This window comes from Manis pentadactyla, chromosome 3, assembly GCF_030020395.1.
Source record: "Manis pentadactyla isolate mManPen7 chromosome 3, mManPen7.hap1, whole genome shotgun sequence".
NCBI lineage: Eukaryota > Metazoa > Chordata > Mammalia > Pholidota > Manidae > Manis > Manis pentadactyla.
This window is the reverse complement of record NC_080021.1, coordinates 171,791,811-171,816,272: the sequence shown is the minus strand read 5'-3', so window position 1 is coordinate 171,816,272 and position 24,462 is coordinate 171,791,811. Positions and strand designations below refer to the sequence as shown.

General features: G+C 41.3%; 1 protein-coding gene across 5 annotated transcripts in view; it reads right to left on the bottom strand.

Annotated features, from left to right (window-relative positions):
- ADAMTSL1 (ADAMTS like 1) overlaps window positions 1–24,462 on the bottom strand; it is an 859,402-nt gene that overhangs the window by 163,239 nt on the left and 671,701 nt on the right. For all 5 annotated transcript variants that reach the window (XM_036888135.2, XM_036888127.2, XM_057498726.1 and 2 more), the window contains 2 exons: window positions 14,334–14,635; window positions 8,502–8,631 (listed from right to left, as the gene is read on the bottom strand). In XM_036888135.2, the coding sequence (XP_036744030.2) occupies window positions 8,502–8,631; window positions 14,334–14,635 (432 nt within the window). The remainder of the gene's footprint in view (window positions 1–8,501; window positions 8,632–14,333; window positions 14,636–24,462) is intronic.

Here is a 24,462-nt window from a genome sequence, read left to right as displayed (position 1 = left end):
GGAGTCCACATTTGTCTGACCTCAAAACCCACATCTTCTCCCTTTTCCCAGGTAGCTTCCCTGTCCTCAGTGGAAAATATTCAGCTTTGGCATTGCCACATCTCCTTTTGGTTCCTGTCCTGAAGTCATCCTTCTCCTGATTGTTGCTAAGATTCTGATTATGAAAAATAAGATGCCTGACAAAAATTTATGCTGAGATGATAATGGGCTCTGTCTCTCGCAGAGCCATGCGGACCATGACTTTGGCACTTAGTATGATCGTGAGCGCTGGGGTCAGTGTCAGGCTGTGTTTATCCTGGCCAGCCAGGAAGCAGCTCTGCCCACCCGCCCAGCAACGAGCATCACCAGCAGCAGTTAGAACACGCCAGCTTAGCTGTTCCAGCGTGCAGCCTACGGCCTGTGTCAGCGCCTGTCTTGGCCTTATGGACAAGTCACTCCACGAGTGAAATTAGAAGCCCCATGAGAAGGCAGTGAGCATCTGGTGGGTCAGGGAGCTGTGTTAATCCAATGACAATCATCCTAGGCTTCTTATGTACCGAATACAACACCAAATTCCCTGCAGCCCTGGTAAAGATAACTAGACAAAATGACGAAGAGAACGAAGGAATGGTAAAGATAAGATTGAAGGGGGCACACTGATTCACCACAGGCAGGACAGCAGTAGTTGGCGGGCTCTGATCTCTGACAGATCTTTCTGTAGCCATGGCAGATAAGCTAAGGCCTGCTGGCCCTTGGGCTTGCACCATGACAGGAATATATTTAGAAGGATGAACTGTTTCTGAACTGCATCCTTTGGGTTATTGGGCACAAATCAGTGCAGTCTCTTTTTCACTTCTTTATTTTTATGTGGCTCAAAAACACCTCTTTTTCTTATGTCTTTTTCCTACTCCTTTGTTTTCCCAGTATAAGGAACAAAGTCACAGAACAGATTTCTAACACTATGGTCACAGAAAAGCTCTTCATCTCAAATTGAGTATAAGGCCTTCCTTCACAATTTCCAAAGAAGGCATTGGGTACACTTAGGCAGTAATAATTCTCATTTTGAAGCTACAGCCAAATCATTGCTTGCCCTTAAATTACTACTTCAGGTCTTTACAAACACTGGATTATAGTGAAAGGCAAAAAAAAAAAAAGATTTACTTTGGGAGTCTATACTCTACTTTTGACTGACTGTAAGCTGCAGGGCTTTTGAACTGCAAAATGCCAATGTTTCAACACCATATCCAGAGCAGAAAGCTATCGGGTGGTGATAGTTCCACCCCATGGGGCTTATGAGCAATGGGATTGATGACTGGTACAGATATGACAGCTCTTGGAGCAGTGAAGAGTGCTGGACATTGTTTAGTTTAATAATTATCTTTAGAAGGGCAGCACTTAAAGATCCAAGATAAAAAATGTAATAGCTTCTCCAGGACCATTCCCCAAACTCTGGCTACCTGTTCCAAGGAACAGAGTGGGTTTATTCATCACTGCATCCCCAGCACAATGCCTGGCACAAAGTAAACCTTCAATACATATTTGTTCAATGAGGTTGAATGAAGAGAAATTCTAGTTATCTTAAAGGTCACTGTACAATTCTAAATTGGGGGATGCAGAATACTTTGGACCTTGTACACAAGGACAAACACCACTAAGGTATTATAAAAATGGCCATGATTTCAGTGTTTCACCCTCCTTGTTGCTGAGTGCCCTTGCCTGAATCTTTCTTATGGAAATGTACATCTTACTCCCTGTAGACTTGTCATGGCTCCTTAATTTATAGTTCAAGCCAGTTCCTGTTTTGGGACTAATAGCAGTGCTCTGTCTTCAGGACTTAAATTTAATTCAAGGTATTTCCCTTATAGAATTCACTTTTTCTTTTTCCTGAGAAGCCTCCATTCTGCAGATAATTATCATTACGTCCAGAGAGTCACTGAATGTTAGAGCTGGAAGGGCCTTGGGGGGCATCCAGCTGCACCTTTTTATGGCCTTTGTGATGCCCGTACTTGGGTTCTCTCTTCCTGCCAGGTGGACTGGCTGAGTCCACAACATACTGGGGGCATGCAGAATGCTAACAGCCCTAGGACAAGGGGTCCTTGTTTATTTAATGAAAACATAATGGTGTAGATCTCACACAACACACTATTTATTTGTGACTCTACATGAGAAAAAGTGTAAGCCACCTATAATATAAAAGCTAGTGACCATTAGCTCTTCAGTTCCATGGCATGAGCAGCCAGAGTCATCTTTCTCTAAGTGATTCTGTTTCACTCTCCCGTTTAACTCCTTTCAGGGGCTCTCCAGTGCCTATAGGACATAAACTCCAAACACCTCTACTTACCATACTGGGCTATCCTGGATCTGGCCCCTACTCACCAGCTAACACTAGCGTCCATTTCTTGTCCTTTCCTTTGTGTTCATGCTTTTCCTTCTGCCTGCAACATCTCTTTTCTCTCTTCTTCCCCTGGGAAATCCTTACTTATGCCTTAACAATTCAGCACAGGCATCATATCACCTCCTCCAGGAAGTCTTCCGTCAGCCTCATGCTCCCACTGAAGCCTGTGCCTGCCTCATTCACAGCAGTTACTGCTTTGAAATCTTCCTCCATTAACTGGTAACTGTAACTCCTTTAGAATAGGGTGTGTCTTTGTCTTCTAGTTATCTTTGAGGACCAAATACAAGCAGACTGCTGTACTTGAAGATGCCCAGTGTACTTTCATTTTTTACTGAATTGAGATATGAAACACTTTCTACCCTACTATTTTGTGCAGAAGGTTATCTTCAATCAGTGGTCTATATAAGGACTTCCCCAGAGTCCTAGCAGAATTATGTGGTCTCAGGCACTATCCAATTACAGAGATGTTAAGAGAACAGGGACACGTCCCTCTCAGAGCTTAATTGAATGGATTTTCCTAAAGCTGATGTTTCTGTCTTCCCAGAACAAGTCATTTGTGCTTTCAGGGGACATGACAGGATGATAGATCCAATCCCTTGAGATTTTTACCCTAGATTCATGTAACAATTAAATCTATGCATGCAAAGCAATTTTTAATAACATCAAAGTTCATTTCCCAGAGGTTCAAGGTTGATATAACAGGTGACATGGGAAGGGCAGTCTTTAAGAGAAATGAAGATTGAAGCCCTAAGGCCAGCATACATGTGACGTTTACCCTTGTTGATGTCAAAATGCTGCTGGGAATAGTTCTCATCACTGGGCCAACACATTCCTGGGTAGAGAAATAAGAGAACATGCCACTGGGCCAATCAGGTCCCAAAGTTAAGAAACAGGTCTTGGCAGGTTCCTCTGTTGTAACTTGTCTATCAGGGGAAGAAAGGGAAAGACAGTGTAATTATGCATTTGGATTTACCAAGGAGGATGACAATAGTAATAACATTAGCTCTCCAAAGGCGCCCGAAAATGGCCTCCAAATCTGGACTCAATTTCTATGGACGCCAGTGAGCTCTGGCACACTTTTAAACGGTTAGTGTGGACAGAGCCAAAGGCAGTGTATGGAAACTTTGGGAACACAGCAGCAGATAAACCAATATTTAGAGAGCATGTTGAAACAGTAACCCTTAAAACAAGTTGTCAAAGGGAAGGTGCCTGCAAAGCTGTGAAAGCTCCACCAGAAAGCAAATTAAAACATGGTTGTGTAAAAGGGCAACACCTTCTGCTCCAGCCATTTCAGGCTAATATAAAAGAAAATTAGAAATTGGAAATCATTTGCTGCTAGTATGCATGGATTTTGTTAGCGTACCATGAAATAGGCATTCTGAAATTTGCTTTTAAAGAGGACACTCTGTGACCTCTACGACGTTTTTCTTAACTCTCTTGTCTCAAACTGGAATTCTCAAACTTATTTTATAGTTCTTGCTGGTTCAAGAAGCCACCCTAGGTCTGAGAGAAGTGATTGGGGTTGGGGCTAGGGGCAGAAACCAGGCACTGTTCCTGGAATTAAGGGCTTTTTTTCCCCCTTCAATGTTTATCTATTCTGCACCACTCAGCTGTTCTCTGTTGCACAGAAATAAAAGTTTAGTTTAAAAAGTATGTTAGAACAAAGCTGCAGAAATTGCCTGGAATTTCCTTCATTCTCAGCCATCTGGCTTTCATTGCTTACTTCTTTCCCCTCCTCCATGTCCGTTTACCAAATCTTTTCAACACACACTGGCCAAGCTATCAAATGCTTATAATTAATAACAGTCATACTCTGTTTTTTTTTTTTTGTCTTTTAAGGTAGTGTTTTCTGGCTTTCCTTGGGCTGTTCATGTCATCACTAGTATAAACCAGGGAGACGGTCAGGAAAGCTTAATTATTAAGACTTGGTTGAATGAGAGAGAAAATCTAATCAAATCTGAGTTAAGTCTTGAATACAAAAAATTCTGTTTCATTTCAAACTTAAAGGATTTCTCACCAAGAAGTGAAAGGGGGAAAAAGGGAATTTTTCTGAGTGCCCACCAGGATCCTATTTTAGAGCTCAGGAATCTGAGGACCCCAAAAGTATATGATCTCTTGAAGGTCACATAGCTAAACATGACTGGCAGAATTTGAACACAGGTCTAAATCCACTGGTTTTTATATTGGTGGTCTCAGGGGTGGGGAAGACCTGTAGGCTATATTATTCAGCAAAAGATCAAGTTCCTGAGCAATATACACAATATGATCCCAATTACAGAGGGAAGAAAGTCTTGTATATTTTAATATGATCATATATGTATATAAATTCCTAAAAAAAAGACTGGAAAGTTATGTACCAAGCCATTAATAGTGATTATCTTTGGGGAGAAGAATTGAGTGGAACTGTAGAGCATGGTGGGGAAAGTAGAGCATGTATCTGTCTGTCTTGATTACTTCTGCTAGGCCTCACTTTTAAAGAAAGATTTTTTGTGCATTACTTGTACGACTGTAATGCTCAGGAAGCTTTCTTATTGGGAACAGGAGGCTGACTTCTCTGCTAGTAACTGATCTTAGCTCCTTTTTGGACACTCCTCACTTAAGCTGGTCTAACCCACCAGTGGAGGTGGGCAAGGTGGTGGGGCTCCCAGACTCAGATGACTCAGATGGTGGTAAAGGTGCCTAAAGTGATTTTTCTTCCTTGTAATGAATTAGGCAAGGTTGTTAAGGATTAACACCTATCCTCCATGTGCTACCTTCCATCTCTCCCGACAATCAACTCCCTGGGTAATGCTAACAGTTCACCCACTCCCACTGCGTCTACTACCCTTCTAGTAAAGCTTGCCTCCATTCTTATTTTGAGCATCTTTTGCCAATTGTGGCTGCTAATGTAAAGGGCTACTCCTTGCCTATTTAAATTTTAAACTGTTATTTAAAGCCTAAGGGAGGGACTCTAATAATGGCATTTTCAGCACCTTCTGGTGGGTGGGAGAGAAGGGATAAGGGGGATGCAGAGCAGAAATAGCATTTAGGTCTTCTCAGCTATCATTAATCACTGAGCCTAAACATCACTACTTCAGTTTGGCCTTAGTCCTTTATGCTTATTTATTCAATAGACACTTAACAACCACCTGCTATGTGTCAGATAATATGCCAGGCGCTATGTGAATAGAGAAGAGGATTGAGACATAAAGCTGACAGCAAGGACTTGAAAATCTAGTTCTCGTCAATGGAAAACCACTGTTTTTTTTTTTTATGTGCCCTAAAAAATATGCAGGCATCTGTGGGCTTGCATGCACACACACACATGTGTGCATGGGTGAATTGGAACAATCAGAATACCTCCAGCTTGACAACACACCTTCCTGCTGTGGATAGCCAGGTCTGAGAACGTCTCTGCCTAAACCTGGTGAAAGTTGGATGTGTGCTTCTGATACCAGCTCTGTCATTCACACAGAGTAAGTCAGGAGGAGGCAGATTTAATGTTAGAAAGGCTGCTTTGATAGGACACAGCCTCCAGGGACTTTGGTATTCTCCGTGTGATCTGATGACTCTGATCACATATAAGAGAAAAAACAGCTTCCTAACTGGCATAGGACTGACAAACTGAGAAAGCCACCTATCTTAACCAGCACTGCCTCTCAGGGATATAAGCCCAGTGACAAAGACTAGAAACATCATTTCTGTATGTCTCGCAAAAATTACTATTTTTTTTAACATATGGAAATCAGCATAGACCAAGAGCCCAAAAATCAGTGTACAGAAACTCAGGGCCCATCAGAGGACACCCAAAAATGTGCAGGGAACCTTGGTTCATGAGCAGTAAGAACTGTGAATTAATGATTTAAATTATTCCCAACTGAACAGAAGGTGTTTGGGAAAACAGCACCCATTATGCCTCTACCAAACACATTTCCTCTTCCATATACATCCTACATCAACCTTCAAAAAGAGATTTTTTCTTTCCCCTGATATTATACTGAAATATTCTACAGGAAAGGCCCCTCCATACATTTCTCACTTCTAAGATGAAAATGTGCTTTGGCTCTTTAATGGGAGATGAGGAGAGTGAGCCATATCAGGCCACTGTACTTTGGCCCTCCTTGTTGTTTTAATTAACAGCAATCTACAAATGCTCAGCAGTGTATGGTTGGCCCAAGAAATGCCTGGTTGAGCCCAGTAGAGATGACTTGCCTGTCAGTCTGACAATTGCTTGGTGGAAAATCAAAGCACTGAGTTTATCTGAAGCAAATGCAAGGAACTTAAGCCTCACAAGAGTCCTTTCCCAGGAGTCAATAAAAAGGGCGGAGAGTGAATTTAGCTTATCTAATTTAGCCATAGTACTTGAGGGTGGGGAGTAACATCTTGTGTCCTATTCCTCTTGCTGCCCCAGGTAGGGACGGGTTTAGCAGCTGCAAATCCCAGAAGATTTTCAGCTAGTCCCAGGTACTTGGCATTGCCTCAGCTCATCACAGCATTTGGATACATACCATTGCAGCACTAGAATGTGGTGAGAAAGACACTTAGATTTGTTTTTAAAGTGATGGTAAATAAGCAGAACAGAAATTATCCCAATTACCAGTGCACAAAAGCAGCCCTGGTGGTCTAATGCTTCTGCCTACAGTGTAATGAAGAGTCATGGTATGTGTGTACAGCCGGGTCATTCTGCAAATGTGGAAACAGAAAAGGCAGACATCTTGCCCAGTGCCACACAGCTAGTGGGTGACAGAGTTTAGATGAGAAGCCAGCCTCTGGACCCCCTACCTAGGGCTCTTGCAGGCTGTCCATGCTAAATGCACTCTGCTTTTTCCTCTGAGGGGAGAATGCAGTCAAATAGAAGGGGTTTGTATCCCTTGCCCATGCAGTTAGGTCTTAGGTTCACTCAACTGGAGAACTGTGAGTTTAGGACAGAGATGTAGGACCAGGCTGGACAGGCACAGAAAAGATGTTTCTCAGGATTCCATGCACTGGATCCAGCCCATGACTCTGTTTTACTGGCTGCTGTTCTCATGGGTTGGGTTCTGCTCCAAGCAGCGTTTGATTTTCTGGTTGCCTTGGAGAATGTGAGTGGTCCTCCTCACTTCTACTTCTGAGAGGGGAAGCCAGGTCCACCATGCAGATCAGTACATGGGACAACTCTGGCAGTGTCACTGTGAGAGTGTGCCACGATCTGATCTGAGGAGGCCTGTAATCTGTAAGTCCCAGAGAAAGGCATCTAGTTGGCAGAGGAGTCAGACAAGCCACATCAGCTTGACCAGTAAAACACTGTTAATTCCTAAAGGCAACACACTGCTGTTTACATGCTACTCTACAGAAAGAAGAAACAGATGAAATATCATTCAGAAACAGCATTCCCCTTTGCATCTAGGATATGTCCATGTCCAGTCATGTTCTTCACCCCATCATCTGGCTTGGAACTCTGAATTTGGTTCCTTAAACATCTCCCTTTGAAACCAGAATCATAGATGAGATGGTTTAACTTCTACAGAGACTCGCTCCAAAGAAGTATCTGAAAGCAAGTCTCAAGACACCATAAAATAATGTGGAATGAAGCAGTGATTGGACTGATTATGTAAGATTCAAGGTTGGGTAATAATTAGACCCAGGCAGGGCTAAACAATGAAATGCTCTAATTGATTTTGTACATGTGGGATGACACATGTACCCTGAGCATGCTATAATGAGTCTGCATGCTGTGTGCATATAGATTTCACAGTGGATCAATTCTATACCCAGATGCTTCAGTTCCTTATACCCTGCGATCCACGTGCCAATCGATTACTGTGGTGTGAGGGCATGAGACACAGGCTAAAAGGTGGTAAAGACTAGGAAGTGTGGCCAGTTCTTGTTGCCTCCAGGAGAAAGCAACAGTGTGGCACGTGGACACACCAGCCATGCCACGGGGCTTGTTTCAGTGCACGGAGCCTTCTGGACCCCGAGCATGACCACTGGGCTAGAATTCCAAGGTCCTGGTTTCAATTAAATTTAAGTGGATTTGACTAAAAGCTTGAACTGATGTTAATTGCTTTTCAAAACATTGGTAACAATAAGTGTTCTGGTCTTGCCCATGGTCAGACACACCCAGCCCTGAATAGGCCCCTGGGTAGCAGGCAGGCAGCAAGCCCCTTACCTTGCTGGGCAGGGGTCCAAGCTGCAGGATTTCAGTAGCTGCGGGGGCCGGCGGCTGGTCACACAGAGGTTCTCCTCAGCAGGCTCCCGCGTCTGTTTGTTCAGGCAGCTCACCACAGCCTCCTGGAGACCTGTGTGCAAATCACGCTGTCAGGCCAAAGTGGGCATGTGTGCAGTGATGAAGTGTAGACAAGGCAGTGGTGGGAGGTCTCTGGGATTGGTAGGACTCTTGCTGCATGTCAGAGACGGCAGTTCAAAGTCCATGACTGCCCATCTTGTCAAGCCCTGCTGGCTGTGGGAGAAAGTACTCAAAAGTTCGTGCCCCAAGAGGAGGGCAGCTCCCTCAAGGAGGGGAGGCTGCCACCAGTACCACTAAAGTGCTTTTAAAAATGCCACCAAGCTCAGTAGCTGCCAATGCCGAAAAGTGATTATTTAATGCAGAAAGAGGGCAGAGTGACAAGAGAAAATGGCCAAGACCTCCACATATTACATTTTAACCAACAGATCATCATATTTGGAAGGGATGCCATGAGCCACATTTTAATACCCAACATTCTGTATGCTGCTTTTCTCCTGGGGCCTTGCATCCCTCACTCCAGTCTGTTGGTTTTTTTTTGGTTCTGGTTCATTTTTTTCATGATTTAGGGCAACTTTGGAAGTTGGAACAAAGAAAGAGAACAAGATGCACAAGGACTACATCCATGGAAAACAATATCCTTACATTCATGGGAAACAGTGTTCCCACTGACACCTGCTGATGTAGCGCTAGTGAAATGAGGGTTTGAGCAGCGATGGGTGCAAGGTCACTTGGCAGGTCTTCCAACGTGGTGTATAGGATCCCTAACGGGGACTCTCATGGAGCAAGGAAACGTGTACCTGTAAGGTAATGGCCAGGCATTTCATTCTGGTGCCCACACTTAGAACAATAGTCAAAAGCCATAGGTTGCGTATTATCAGCCTGGTACCAAGGTGGAGTTTGACATGCATCATTTAATCCTCTCAACAATTCCATGAGGTAGGCACTATTGTCCCCAGTTTACAGACAATAAAACAGAGGCATGGGAGAGTGGGAAGTTTTACTCGTGTCATACAGTTGATAAATGGTGAGACTGTGCTTTAGTGACTGACAGCATTAACATTTAAAAGTACTAGGAGGCCGTTGTATCTGCTGGAGAGCTTCAGGAATAGCCTAGACATTTGTCTGGGATCATTTTAGCAGAGTTCAGTGTAAGGAAGAGGCGAGACAGGTCGTTCTGGATAATTTGCTTTCAGTCATACATAGCTATCTATGTATATACAGATGTGCACGTCTAAAGATATCTATCTGTAGTCAAATATTTGTATACAGTTATAGCAGAGTGTGTGACAGTCTGTGTAATTAGTTTTATATATAAATTGCACACACATTTATTTTTATTTTCTGCCTTGCTTTGTCAATTAGGAACTAACCTAGGACAGCTGACACTTTATTAGTCCTGCTGCTTCCCTCTTCTCTCCTTGATGTTTCTCCAAGAACTCATCACCCCGACCAACAGGCTAATGCTTCCTAAGGTGATGTTGCACTTACTGAGACAGTTCACTCAGTGACACCATCATATAAGAAGTGGCATGTTAAAGCCAGAATCCGAGTTGCCTTTCTTTCTTCTCAGTAAGTCTGATAAATCAAACATTTAAAAAATTAGTCACAATATTTACCCTGTGGCCAGGAATATAATTTTCCTTTTTTTCTAAGCCTTGTATGAACTTCACAACTTCACTTAAACATACCGTGGCCAGTTTAGGGTGGAACGTTTGAGATTTGTACTAGATATTCAAGTCACTCCACCGTATCCCGTAAGGCTGACTATAGGGCGGTGTTCTCTTGGTTGCAGCTGGGATGAGCCATTTGAATTTCATGGTATAATGATAAAGCAAAACATTTCACATGAATTGCTGATATCATCACAGATACTTCCCACTGGAATAGTCTGGCATTATTAAGGTAGGGACGACAAGGGGCTGGATGAAGCTGATTACTCCATACAGAACCAAGAGCGGTGATTATGTTAGAAATTACATTTTAAATTCACTGACTGGTAAAAGCCAAGAGATTCTAAGTGTTGCTCTAAAATAAAATAAATTTTTGCCCTATGCAGCTACTGAACACCTTATGAAGCTGCGTTGGTGATCCGAGGCAGGAAGTGACCACAGGGCTTGTCGTTAACCTTACTTAAAGTGCTTCAGGTGTATGAGTGAGGACTTGTGAGCTCCTTGTTTATATTGTGTGTATTCTTTTAGGAGTGCAAGGAACGAGTGCAGCAAGTGCTGAAGACTCAAAGCACCCCAGTAGGTCTTCTTTTAGCTATGTGGAACACAAATTTACCTGACCCCAGACCAATAACCCTAGCTCAAGATAAAAATCACTTTGGGGGTGGGTAAATGCAGAGATAAGAAAGCATTCTTGAGTTGCTAAATTCTGATCTAGAGTATTGTAAAACAAATGTGCTTGGCCTCCGCAATGCTGTGCATTAAATGTCTATGGCCATAGGGGCTGGTTGCCTCAGCATTCCTAGGTGGGGCCTGGGTGGTGGGGGCCGACTGAGGACAGAGCACTGCGGTAATTAAGGAGTATCTGGGACCAGCCCTGCGGTCAACACACAATACATTTTTGTGGCATGACAAGTCTAAAGGGCACGGCTACACATAGCACAATTTAGGCTAAGGGGAGGTGGGGATGGGATGGCTGGAGGAAGGGACACGGAGTGAGGGCACTGCCTGGAATGGGGTTGTGAGAGGTTGGAAGAGAGAGGCAGTGTGAGCATTTCACCTGTGAGTTCACAGGATAATTGGCCCTGGGGAGTCAGGCAGGGATGTGAAAAGTTAGCTCACCAAGTTTGTGCTTTTTCCAAACAGGCTACTATATGCACTTAGAAGGAAATTTTTAACTAACACAGAGCACATGTTTAAAGTATAGTACTTTATGACTTTGAGTTTTTCTTTCTTGACAGAAGCGAAAGGAGAGAGGATTCAGAAAAGAGAGCAATAGGTACAAGACTTCACCTTTCCTTCCTTCTGAAGTAGATTTCAAGTTTTCCTTTGGCTAGATTTTAATATTGATTTTTACCACCTAGGAGTTCAACAGAATAAAGGTGTTTGGGTTCAAATCCACTCTCCTTGCCACACCTATTAGTTCACATGTGGGAAATTAAACATAACAAAGAGATGATAGTGGAACACAGGACACATATCTGAACAAGTTAGGGTCCCTTTCAGTCTTCCAGAAAATGGGATTTTACTGTGTTTATATCTCTGAGAACAGCTTAATTGTTGCCTGATAGTTGACGACAGCATGGGGAAATGCAGCCACCACTACAGCCTGCATCGCTAACAGTTCCTTCTGCCCACGACCTCTGCTAGGTGAGAGGTTACTTCTGTGTCTATCCAGTTTCATCTCTGGAGATTGCAAAGACAATAAAATTAGGCTGACCAGCCTTACAACCCAAAATTGATATAAAATCTGTTAATCCTGCACGTTTTTGATTGGCTTCAGTCGGGATGATTAAAATCATATACGACCTTGTGGGTTATATTTTGTCGAAAGATCAAAGTTGATAATGCAATCAAGTGTGACTGCCAAACACTTACTTGAAAATATACATGTCCCATAGAGCAAAATAATTTTTTAGTGTGTACAGGCATCACATGGACCTTATAACCCTGGTGTATTTTCACCACTTTGGAATTTTTAACTCTATCATTTTAGGCATAAATATATTCTCTTGGCACAGGGACATACCTGTATGTAAGTGTGCACAGTTGCTGACAGTTAAAGACCTAAGACATTTCAGCAGCTTTACCCTATCTTGGATATAGAGGATGTACAATTTATGTTATACAATGATGCTGAATTCCAACAGGCAGAGATCAATTGTATAGCACACATCTAAATCTGATATCCAAATTAGTGTCTTCTGAAAACATTTGAAATCAAAAACATTCCACACACTCTTTATGCTTTGAATTTTATACCCTTGGTTGATCAGCAGAATGGTCAGAATCTTAAAGATAAACGTATCTGGTTATTTATATATTTTATTACTGAGTCTGTATTTTCCATCTGCTCATGAAGTTCCAGGTTTGACCTATAACTGAGAACCATAAATATTTTTTTTCTAAGTGCATTTATTTTAGACTAGAGATAATGATTATTCAGTTCAGGTGATCATGGAAATTGAGGATAAACACATACCATCTGAACTTTTGAGTCATTCATTATAATGGAAAGGCAACTGTAGCCACTGGCTGTGACCTTTCCACCTGACCTCTCAGCTCCTGTCTGGGCTCAGAGATCACCATAGCTTATTTAACACTTCTCCCTTGTTAAGCTTGGAAGAAAAGATGTCCTCAATGTGTGTGGACAACACCATAAGAACATACATCAGCTGAATTCCAGGAAACTCTCCCAGAATCACATGGAAAATTTTAGGTTTTAAAATAACAGGGCTCTCCATTAAAACACTTAAGAATTCCACGGTTTGAAATCGGAAGACTTAGAAACAAACAAGAACCTCATGGTCAAAACTATTAAATGCTTACTAAAAGACCTGATAGAGAAATCAATTCTTTGCTAGTACTTGTTCCACTATTCATTGCTTCTCAACTACGTGTGAACAATTTGCACACATTTGCTCTTAACATTCTCAATAAGGACAAAAGATGCCTTTCTGAAAGTCATGGTTTAGAGAAGAGTTCTGGGAAATGATTTTAATATTTCTTTATACCGGTGAAGTAAGAAACTTTACTGGGAATAAAGAACCTTAATGTGCCAAAAGGGGTTACTGACAGCCAGTAAGAAAGATCTGGCAGAAAACCAGCCAGCATGTCCTCACCTATCAAAATCTCTCTTGGGAGTAGGGTTTGGAGACAGTGGCAGTACGAATGTAATGTATTCCCTATAGTGGTAAGAAAGATCATAATCTTGAAGAATTGACTTCAATGTCTTTGTCTCTCACTACAATCCCATTTGTAACACCTGAAATAAAGAACCACTGGCTCTGATATCACCATAGAATATATCTAACAGAACCAGGTCAACATACATGGAAATACCTAACATTAGTTCAATAATATTCACAATGAGAAAGCTTCAGGAATTCTCTAAGTGCTTAAAGAAGTGTGGGATGATGGAAATACTCTAGACAGAAATAAATAAATAGCAGGCCTAGTCCAGGCTGTCACTCACTATCTGTGTGATTTTGAACAAGTCGCTCAGCTTCTTTGTTCCTTAGTTTTCTCATCTGTGAAATGGCGGTGGCTTCAGACTTTAAATTTCTCTCCGGTTCCAGGTAACCAGTGTGTTAACTGCCATTTTAATACACCCTTTCCCTTTGTAACTAGATATGATTTTGGAAAATCAACTGAGTAAATCAGAGGGACTACAACTTCTTCTTGGGAACAGCAGAATGTTTTGTCATTTTGGGTCTTGGTCCCCACCACATGCACTGAGGCAAGGGCATAAATAAATAAAACTGGATGTTGAGAGCATTGCCAAGTCAGTGTCAACTGTGTTTCTCCATCAGAAATGCTAGGATATATTGTGAAATATCAGAATGACAACTGAAAGTAAAAGCATTAGCTGTGCTGGCCACTCACAGCTGACAGTCTTAGAGAGCCACTCAAGCCCAAAGAGAAATACATCTGTGTTTCATTCAGTGTGCTTTACATTAAGAACAGCTTCCTCCCCTCTCCCCTGCTTATCATTCCTGGACTAGAGGCAGTCACATGACACAGGGAGAGTGGATACAGAAAAGGACACGAAGATGGTGGGGATCTGCGCCAGAGCCCCGCTTCTTACCTCCTCCACAAGACTCGGAGCACTTGGTGAAGCCCTCATACTCCCAGTCATACAGCTCATCAAAATCCTGCAGGCTGCCAAAGAGGCCCTGTGTCTCTTCTGGGTGGAACTCAGGAACTTCCCCGTTGCACGGTCCTGTGTAACAGGAACGCTGGGATGCTGGCTTGGGCCCTTCACATTCGTCAACAGGCAGGTCAGCCACCGACTGAGAGAAAGACAGGAGCACCTGGCACCTGACTGTTCGCACCTGGGTCCCCAGGCCACAGGTCACGGTGCAGGCTGACCAGGCCTCGGGGATGAACCTGCAGTCAGCAAGCAAACAAAAGGGCAGGATGAGGAGCCCCAGATGGGAGATGGTGGGGTTTGCGAGGGGCCACATAGCACCTGCCCCACAGTCCAGTGCTGTCACAGGAGGTGCTCAGGGCTCTGCCACCCTGTCCTGCGATGGGCGCTTCGCTTTAGTTCACAAGCTCATTTGCCACTCTTTCTGGATTGGTTTCTTTGTGAGTGTCATATGAACTCCCAGCTGCAAGGCATTCCAGCCACAGGCCACCTGCTTTCTCTCTGCTTTGCACCCACAGAGGCAGCTCTTCAGAGCAGGGGATTGGTGGTTTCTTCTCACTCGCTCAAGAATCCCAGCACTTGTGCCTCCTGCAAGATGCTGGCTATTCTTACAGCAGACTAATACTGATATTAAAACTATAACAAAATAAGCCCTTGGAGATATTTAAGGAAGTATTTTTTTTAGTCTGGATCTCATATTCTGTAACTTTCTTTGCTTTTCTGCTCTACGTGCTTCCAAAGATTTATTTATATGGAGAAAGAGGTTTTTTTTGTAAGTTTCCAAGAATGGAGCAAAGTCTTGTGCCTCACACATTCTTTGAATTAGTCTGGACTACAGTCCTTTTTATATCATGGAGAAAAGCTGTGCTACAAATTTAAGTCCACAGGCATGTCACCGTAAATGAGAGGTTCTGCACTCATACGTCTGTTTAGGAGCTTCCACCCCCACCCCCCACCCCCCACTCCAAGAGAAGCCATACTAGTGAGAACCTAGTTTTTCTCTGAGTTTCTCTAGAATGTAGGATACTATTCAGATTCCAAAACAAGGCTTTTTCCCCTCTCCCACTAATCAACAATGGCCATAATTGCAATGACCTTGACAGGGGCCTAGGGACAAAAGCTCAGAGGGAACCACTCTCATTTTCAAAAAGTTAGGATAATAATCTGGAGGAAGAATTTTGGAATAAAAATTTTATTTTTCCATGATGCTACTGCTTTCTCACAGAGTCATGCTGAGGTGGCATGCAAGTCTGGCTCCTTAACCTTGACTTTGGCAGAAAAGGAAAGAACTGATAAGATAGTTGTAGCATTAAGTTCTAGCAAGTGCAAATGGTTCATATCCAGTTTAAGGCAACTGAAATTCTAACATGAACCCATCCAAGTTTTCAAACTGGAAGTTGCTCAATAAGAGTGCTTCTCAGGCCTGAGCCTGGGCTGTGTGTGGAGCCCGGGGATCTGGCGGGAGAGCCACAAGTCCCGCCAAGCAGCTCATAGTGTCAGGAGGCATGGAAGGAGTTCCTTCAGCAAGGACCCCATGCTTGCTACTTTTGCAGATCCATCTCCTAGGACAGAATGAAGGTCACATACAACCTGGACAGGAAGGAGGGGCCACCCAAAATTATTTGTAAGAAAGTCTCATCACAAGGTCACCTCCCTCTCTTATTTCTGAATTATTGACTCCACCTTCTGGCACTTAGGGAATGTGGGGGAAAACAGCATCCTCAAAGATTAAAAAGTCTCCTGTTTAAATCATGCTACCTATAGGAGCTTTCTAGAAATATAAAACCAAAATCTGCAATCAAAATAATTTTAACCCTCTTATCACACATTCTCATAGGTCTGCCTAGCTTCTGGAACAAGAATCATGACAAAACATGAGCACTGAGATTTACAATCCAGGTATACACATAAAAGAAAATGTATACTAAATTCCTTTGAATATTAAAGAAAAAAACCCAAAAGCAAATAAGTCTGCCAACTTTGATAATAACATGATGAATAATGCTTCTTTAATAATGTGCTGGTGAATTTTGTTTTAAAAAAAAAGAAAATGACAAGAGCTCTAAAAGAATTGTGCCGCATCAGCTTTTCCTGTGTTGGAGAGGTTATTGTTCTCTCTCCAATAATAACTCTCCTCAGTGACCATTACAAGAGAACAAGGATCAGCTGGCTTTCTCTGTAAAGGGTCAGATAGAAGATATTTCCTATTATGTGGGCCATGTTTGTGGGTCTCTGTTGTTCCAACCTCTCAGCTCTGCCAACCTACTGTGAAAACATCCAGAGGCAAGGTGCAAACAGGTGCATGCGGCAGTGTTCCAGTAAAACTTCATGGGGAATGGGGATGGGAAGAGTGGTGGAAGGGTCTGAATTTCGCCTCTGGGCTGTTGTGTTCCAACTTCTTCTATAGGATGTTTAGTGGAGATACCAAGCACACTGAGATCATAAATATCTCCAAGCTGATTTTAGATCTTAGGTTCCATCTCTTCCCACATATATAAGCTTATAAGAATGACAAGTAGCTAGATTGATTTGCTTATGTTTTATCTCCCAAAGTGAGTCTCAGATGAAATCTAGAATATAAAGGATGCACAAAACAAAACCTTCAGTTCTCCTTGCTTATACTATCCATCACTTTGCATTTGATCTCTTTCTACTGTGAGGAAGATACAACAAAAGCACACAGAGCAGAAAGGAAGCTACTGAAGCCCCATGAACTGTTGCAATGGTTGAAACTTGTGTTTTTTTAAGTAGCATCGAAATGAAGTGTGTGTGTGTGTGTGTGTGTGTGTGTGTGTGTGTGTGTGTGACTATCTGGACACTTAGGGTTAATAGCAAAAACAATAAACTTCTACTTTATGTTTCCCAAGTGAGAGTCTTATCAAATGTCAAATAGCCTTACGGGCTTATCTCCCAACACACTATTCTTAGGTCTTCATCAAGTTCATACCAATTAAAAACAATTCGCCTTTTAAGTGGTGCTGTCTTTTGGCAGTCATCTTCATTTCTCTAGTGCATATGCTGCATGATATAGCATATTCTCTCTTGTTGAAAGCAGATTATATTTCAAAAGAAAAATATCTAATAGTGCAAATAGCCAAATGAATAGTATCTGTTTTTCATATGAAACTTTTCCCCACATCCCTCCATCTCCCAGCTCTGTACTGACTAACTTGAACTTTCTGGCCACAAGTGGGAGAAAGCAAGGTCAGTGAGAGGGCAGGCAAGTGAGCCAGGAGGTTTAAGCGTAAGGTTTAAAAGACTCAATTTGAATAGTACTTGCTGAGTTAGAACCTTTAAAGTGGGACCTTTAAAATGGAGTCAGTAGGTTTAAAAAAATATTTTGATGCACAAATGTGCACTGAAAAAATTCTTATTATTGAAGTTTGAGTAATTTTCAATTTTTTTTTGTAGCAGCCCTAGATGGGAAGAACGGGATAAGAGAGTTCTTTAAAAGATGGATTTGAACTTCAGAAAATCTTCTTATCTCTAAGAATTTTTTGTAAAAAGGCAAATAATATGTATCTGTCTGATCTCCGATTTACAAAATTAATTGTTCATTAACAAAAAGCTGATCCTTTAATTAGAGTTAATACTATAGTCCTTTTATGAAACAGAAAACAGTAATAATCAAATTCACTTGTAAAATCCCACAGTGGTTTAGTTTATTTGTGGCTATTATGGAGTCAGAAGCATAGACTGAAACAATAAAAACGATCACTTCATTAATAATAATGCTCAACAGAAACAATTCACTATCGGTTAATTAGTCTCATGTCGTGCAGACATTAGCTACAGGTAGGCTCTAGTTTAATGCACACATGGTCTGTAACTAAGATATTTAACTTTACCTTTTTGCCTCTTATTTTCCTTTTTCCTCCTTTCTCATATACATTTTTGTTTAAAAAATCATTGGGATTATTCAAAATAAGAGTAATCTTATTCATAAGGTATATATTATATGTGTAGACTATATAATATATACTTATATATTCAAAATAAGAATAATCTTATTCTTAGAGCCTCATTCTCTAGTTTAAAAATGCAAACTGAAACTTTCAGGAAATCACATCAGAAATACTTACTTTTGGTTTACTTTTCAATTTCATTACATCTGAGTTATAAGTTGATAGGGGTCGTGGATTTCTGTTCCCTCTCTGTTTTGGAGTACGTTTGTGTGTGAGAGTGACAGGGGAAAGGGTGGAGGGAATGAACCAAACTGTAGGAAAAAAATATTATAAAAGACTAAAATGGACCCAAAAGATTACTGGGTATCCTGGTAAGGGCATCCTTCCTAGTTATTGCAATCTTTCATTGACTGTGAGCTATTTTGCCACTCTATAAACTGCAAAAAATGGATAATGCAAATGATTCTTGCCCACAGAAATGCAGATTGTGTCTAATGGCATGCAATTGATTCCTGTCCTTTGGAAAGACCCATTTTGCATCTCATTGTAAATTCAACGCAGCCTTCTTATTTGCCTGAACATGCATGGTTCTTGAACTTTCCTTTGGACTTGGTTGTAACATCTTCCTGATTCCCTCATTAATTAATGAGGTAAATAAAGTCTTTGAAAGATGTTCATTTTATATTTGCATGAGAATCATGCATTTTCCTCTTTCTAAAATTTTATCATTTAGCTAATGGCCATAGAGGGATATGGAAAAATAAAATATCGTATAAGTAATTCTACCCTACCCTAGATTAACCAGAAAGTCTTCTGCATAAATATGTCATTGGGGGTCAAAAATCACCAGGTGTTATTGGTAAGATGTTAGTCCATCCTGCCTCATCTAAGTTTTGATCCAATCTTTCTTTCTCTAGTCCTTTTTTTCTTTGGCTTTAAAAAGTTGGTTGTTCTCCTGGTTCTGGGCAATCCTTGAGACATTTAGGAAAAGGTACAGTTACCTAAATGAAAGCTGGGCATTTTGGCATTTGGTATATGAGAAAAAAATTGCTGCTGGGTGGGAAGAAAATTGGAAAAGGGAACAGGAAACACCTTCTTTCATCTAAGTCTCAATTTTACAATGAGATCAAAGGCTTCATGAAAAACTTTTAGTTACTTAATGTCCCTCAAATTAAAAAGGGAAGATTTTGTAAGACTCTTCAGAATAAGTAAACAAACAAAAACTTTGGAATGCTCCAAAGGAAGGCAGCTCTTTAACTGAATTACTTAGAAATTTTAGAATTCCTTCTAAAACCCATAATAGCAAGACAACCTTAAAATGATTATTTAAAAATACAGCTCAAGCATTAAAGTTTTGGGAGAACACTTTTCCAAAATATGCCTCTACATTCACTCAGAACCACACCTAAATCATTCCAAATAAATGAGAACCTAACTTATTGTGAAAGATCTTTAGTCAAGGATACTTGATCTGAATGTGGAATTATGAAAATATTTCTCAACTGCTGTTGTTAGCTTACAGCTCTCTGGAGCTGCAAATAAGTCATGCTAGTTATGCAACTCATATTGAAGTCTCTGAGCAAAATTTTTCAAAGGGGTCCAGGACACCACCCCAAAAACAGCTGACAGCACCACTCTTTTTTTTTTAATAGGTTCCTCAGATCCTAAAGTATCATGTCTGGATTGTGAGGTTCTTTAGCCCTGTAAAGTGCCCCATGAGAAAGAATGATCACAACCAAGAATAGAATGAATCCTAGAGATTAAAATAATAAAACAAATGACAATTATGATGCAGCCACCAACATAACTACTGGGAAAACAAACTTCAGTGACAGTCCTGCTTCATGCCCCTAAGCAGTAATAAATAAATAAATGTGAAGGACGGACCCAGTTCCAAAATGCACTTAAAGGCAGTGCTGAGAGAATGATACTCCGTGGCATTTTCCAAGTAGTAGACTTCATTTTCTCATGATAATGATGCCCTTTTGGGTTCTTTGAGAGGCAGCTGGCTTCTGCAAGAATGCCCTCAGGACTTTCTTGATGAAATGCTCAGGGCTACAAGTGGGGAAGAAAAGCTGACTGTATTAATGACCACATTTTCCTTTCAAGGAGACTTCACACTAGAAGGAAATACTGTGGGGGATCAGAGCTCTCTCAAAGTTCTGAGACAGACTACCAGGCTCTTTGAGGGCATAGGACCTCCTGTCTGAGGACTCCATCAAGCTCGTCTTGTAGTTCTGACCTTCTCTGACATGGTTCCAGACAAGACATTGGAAGGAGTCTCACTCACTAAAGGAGGGATGCTGTTGACCCTTAGGAGGTTGTGCTTCTGAAACAGAAAAAAGCTGGTGGGAGGACAGTTAATAATCGGTTTCTGAGAGTGCTGGCCCTAACTTGCCTCCCTTCCCACAAAGCCAGTCCTCAGCTCTCGTGTTCCCAACAGCATCCAACACACCGGGCAATGCCTTTCTTCTGGAATCACGCTCTCCTCTGGGCCTACAGGACACTAACCTCTCTTGGATTTCTTTCCTTTTCTGGTGACTTGCTTCTACTCCCCTCAAACTCTAAATGCGGCAGCACCTAGGAGCTCAGATTGCTGCTGTTTTCTGATGTGTCCTTCAGTGATTCTTGGTTTCAAACACTACCAATGTGTGGGCAGCCTCTGAGTATTTAATCTTTAGACTTTTTTTTTCCTGAGCTTTATAACCAAACTTTCTTTGGTAAGATTTGGGATAGAGAGCCATTTACTCTTGGAAAGGAGTGAACACTAGTTTAATATAATTCATCTACCAAAAACTTATTTAGGGCTTCTTAGGTGCCACACACTATTCTAAGTACTTTAAACATAAAAGGTGTTAAATCTTTTTTTAACAACCCGATTGAGATAAGAACTATTATTATCTCCACTTAATATATAGGTGATGAAACTTAAGTGTAAGTCAGTCACACAGTTAGCAAGGTTTCAAGTGCTTGTCACCACTACCCATTGCTCTCTCTCCAGCTTGACATTTTTCCTTTGATATTTCAAAGGCATCTGCAGCTGAAAATGTCTAAAATGGAGCTTTTGATTTCCCTCCTCAGTGTCCTATTGCTCTTCCAATCTTCTCCATCCCAGGAAATGATTCTAATGGCCATATAATTGCTCAAGTAAAAATTCAGGAGTTATTTGTGGCCCCTCATTTTCCGACTACTTCCACGTGATTCCCAAATTCTATTAATTCTCCCTCAAAAATATTTCTAAAACTCATTTACAGCTCTCCATCCACACCACCTTGGTATAAAAATAATAAAAAAATGACAAAAATAGTAACAGTTGCTCATGCTTTCTGATGCATTTTAAGCCTTTCTATATTTTAACTATATATTGTTAGGAGGTAAGTATTGGTATAAACACTGTGAAATGGGCAAAAGAGATGATTGGTTGTCCTTCCGGTGGAGTGCTGGCATTGCCCTGCTGACTTTCAGGAGTTGGCTATTCTATGGACATGTGAGTCTTTGTCGTCAGCTAATAGATTTTGCAACTCTGTACAGATAGAAATTTCCTTGTGAGTGCTGGTGATGGTACAAATGTTCCTTGTCCATAGTGATGGAGTTTCTTTCTGTTCATGTTAATGCAAATAATTTGCTAGAAAATAAAAACTTCTCTGATTCCAATTCTTGTTTGAACTAGTTTTAGCATCTTACTGGTTCTCTCAATAATGCATGAGTTAAAAGAAAGAAGTTCTTTTAATTGATTTCTAAATGCTAAAATCGAGACACAGAGATTTCCAAGGTCATGCTGCTAAATAAACAGCAGAGTCAGGATTCAAACTGTGGCTGTCTACTCCAGGAACCATGCTCTTCATCACCTGACCATACTGGCTCTGAGGCTGCACACAAGCCATGATCACTGCAGCTACTCTCTCTCTCCTGGACTATCACAAAAGCCACTGGTCTGTTTTTTTCTCTGTTAACCCTTACCAATCCATTCTTCACTTGTAGCCAGGGGAATCTTAAAATGTAAAGCTTTCAGTTGTTTCCCTCTAGATCCAGAAAAAAGCCAAACTCCTTAAAGGTTACATCCTGCCGTTCTCCATCCTTACCTCCTGTCTTCCTGCAGTGTGTGTAATTCCTTCTTGACTGAAAGTCTCGGCATCTCTGGGTCACTCCCTGGGTGACCCTCCTCCCTCTCTCAGCACAGAATAATTTCCACTCATCCTTCGGGGCTCAGCTGACATGTGCCTCTCAAAGAAGGCTTCCCTGACACCCAGACCTACTGGGGTCCCGTCAGGCTCTCTTAGAGCACCTCTTCATTTTCTCATAGCAGTTCTCAGTTTTTGAAAATCAAGTATGAATTTTTATGTATTAATTGGATCCCTCAGTAGACCAAACCTCTATGAAGGCAGAACTTTGCATTCCAGACACTCAAATATGTTTTCAAATGAATAAATAAATGGATAAATAGGAGGGTAAGAGTTGATGTTATGAGTTACTTGGTACTGGGCTTGATTTGAGCCCAAAGACTGAAACCAAGCTAGATAAAGAGGCAATAGCCGCATAACGCAAAGAAATTAAATCATGTCTCCCAGTTCCAGGCATTGGCATGAGGAAACAAAAACCTTCTCTGGCTGTATGAGTTCCTTTTGGTCTTTTAAAAAGTTTTTGTGCCCAAACTTAGCAGCTGTAGTGGCCGTATTCATTTTATATTTCCCATAGTTGAACTCAGGCAGTGTGTGCTGGCCTCATTTCATTTTGAAGGGGTATTAGATTATCACATAGCTTGAGGCAAGTTTAAATTCTGTGTCTATCGCACTTCATTTAGTGTCAATAAAAAGGCTACTGTATAGAAGAAAGGATCTTTAGGCTTTAAGCCAGTGGCTGCCTTCAGTAGTTTATATGTGCCTCTGGTCTGCCAAGGCCTTATCCTACCAGCAGGTACCCAACAGTGAAGGGCTCTGGAGAATTCTGGACTGGTTCCTATGTTAGAGGAGCCCAAAGAAAGCTTCTGTGTACTTGATACACTCCACATGCACAGAGTTTAGGGAAAAAGAGAAGATGAGTCACTACCTGTATGTAGCAGATATAAATGGGACCAGATCATTCTCTTTACAAATGAAAAATGAGGGTATGACACTTGCTTCAGAGCATGTTTCTCTCTCATTGCTTTTCTGATCTATTAGACAGAACATGATTTAAAGATTAGGGTTTCCTTGAGGCAAGTCTGATTGTTTAAAAAGCCACGTCCCAGGCACTAAAATGCCATTATAGTTTCCAGTGCTATTAATGCATTTGTAGTTCTCAGCTTAGTCCTATGATATAGTTTTTAATGCAGATCATCTTTCCTGATTTTGATAAAAATCTACAATATTATAAACTCAGAACACTTCCCACGAGCTGTTTGTTCTTCATGTGGAGTGAAATTCATTTATCTTGCAGTTTTGTAAAGGTTTCTTTCCTTTAATTCAGCAAGCCTAGCAAAGCTTCCCAATGAAAAGTTCAGTCATTAAAAACGACCTTAATGGACTTAACATATATTGGTGGTGACAGGGTCCATGCTTTATTTTGGCTCACACAGATCCCATTAATTTGTCTTTGTCACTCTCTAGGGCTCAGCAGAGCAACGGTTCAGATTTAGCTTTCTGAAAGTAGCTACAGAATGGGCAATAAGTGGGGACTACAGGAAGGGCTGACAAATTTAGAACTTCTTGGTTTGCAATAAAGGGTTTTTGGTGACTACATAAAAATGACTCTGTCTGCTCTCTTGAATTTGTATTGAATTTTCTTGGCACATGCTGGGGGCAATCTATGGGGGTCAGCTGTATTTAATGCATTGTTGAGAGAGGATGCTTGTCCACCCAAGCATTTTCTAACCTTTTCTGATTAACTTTGGCATTCCCTATAGATTCCTTTTTATTCAAATAAGGGTAACTAAACTTTGTCCCTCCAGATCAACTCTGCGCTAAAGTCAAAGTGTGATGCTTACAAGTGAGTCTTCAGAGAGACTCAGAGTATAGCAGAGAGGCAGGGAGGTGGTGTTAGCTGGGGAACCAGTGCCTGAATTTTGAGTTAAATTGTACTTCTCACTCACATTCCATTAGGTACAATGCGTACAAGACAAATACAACTTCTGCCTTGACTTCTCCATTTGTAAATGAGTGACTGTTATACATTTTTACTCTCTT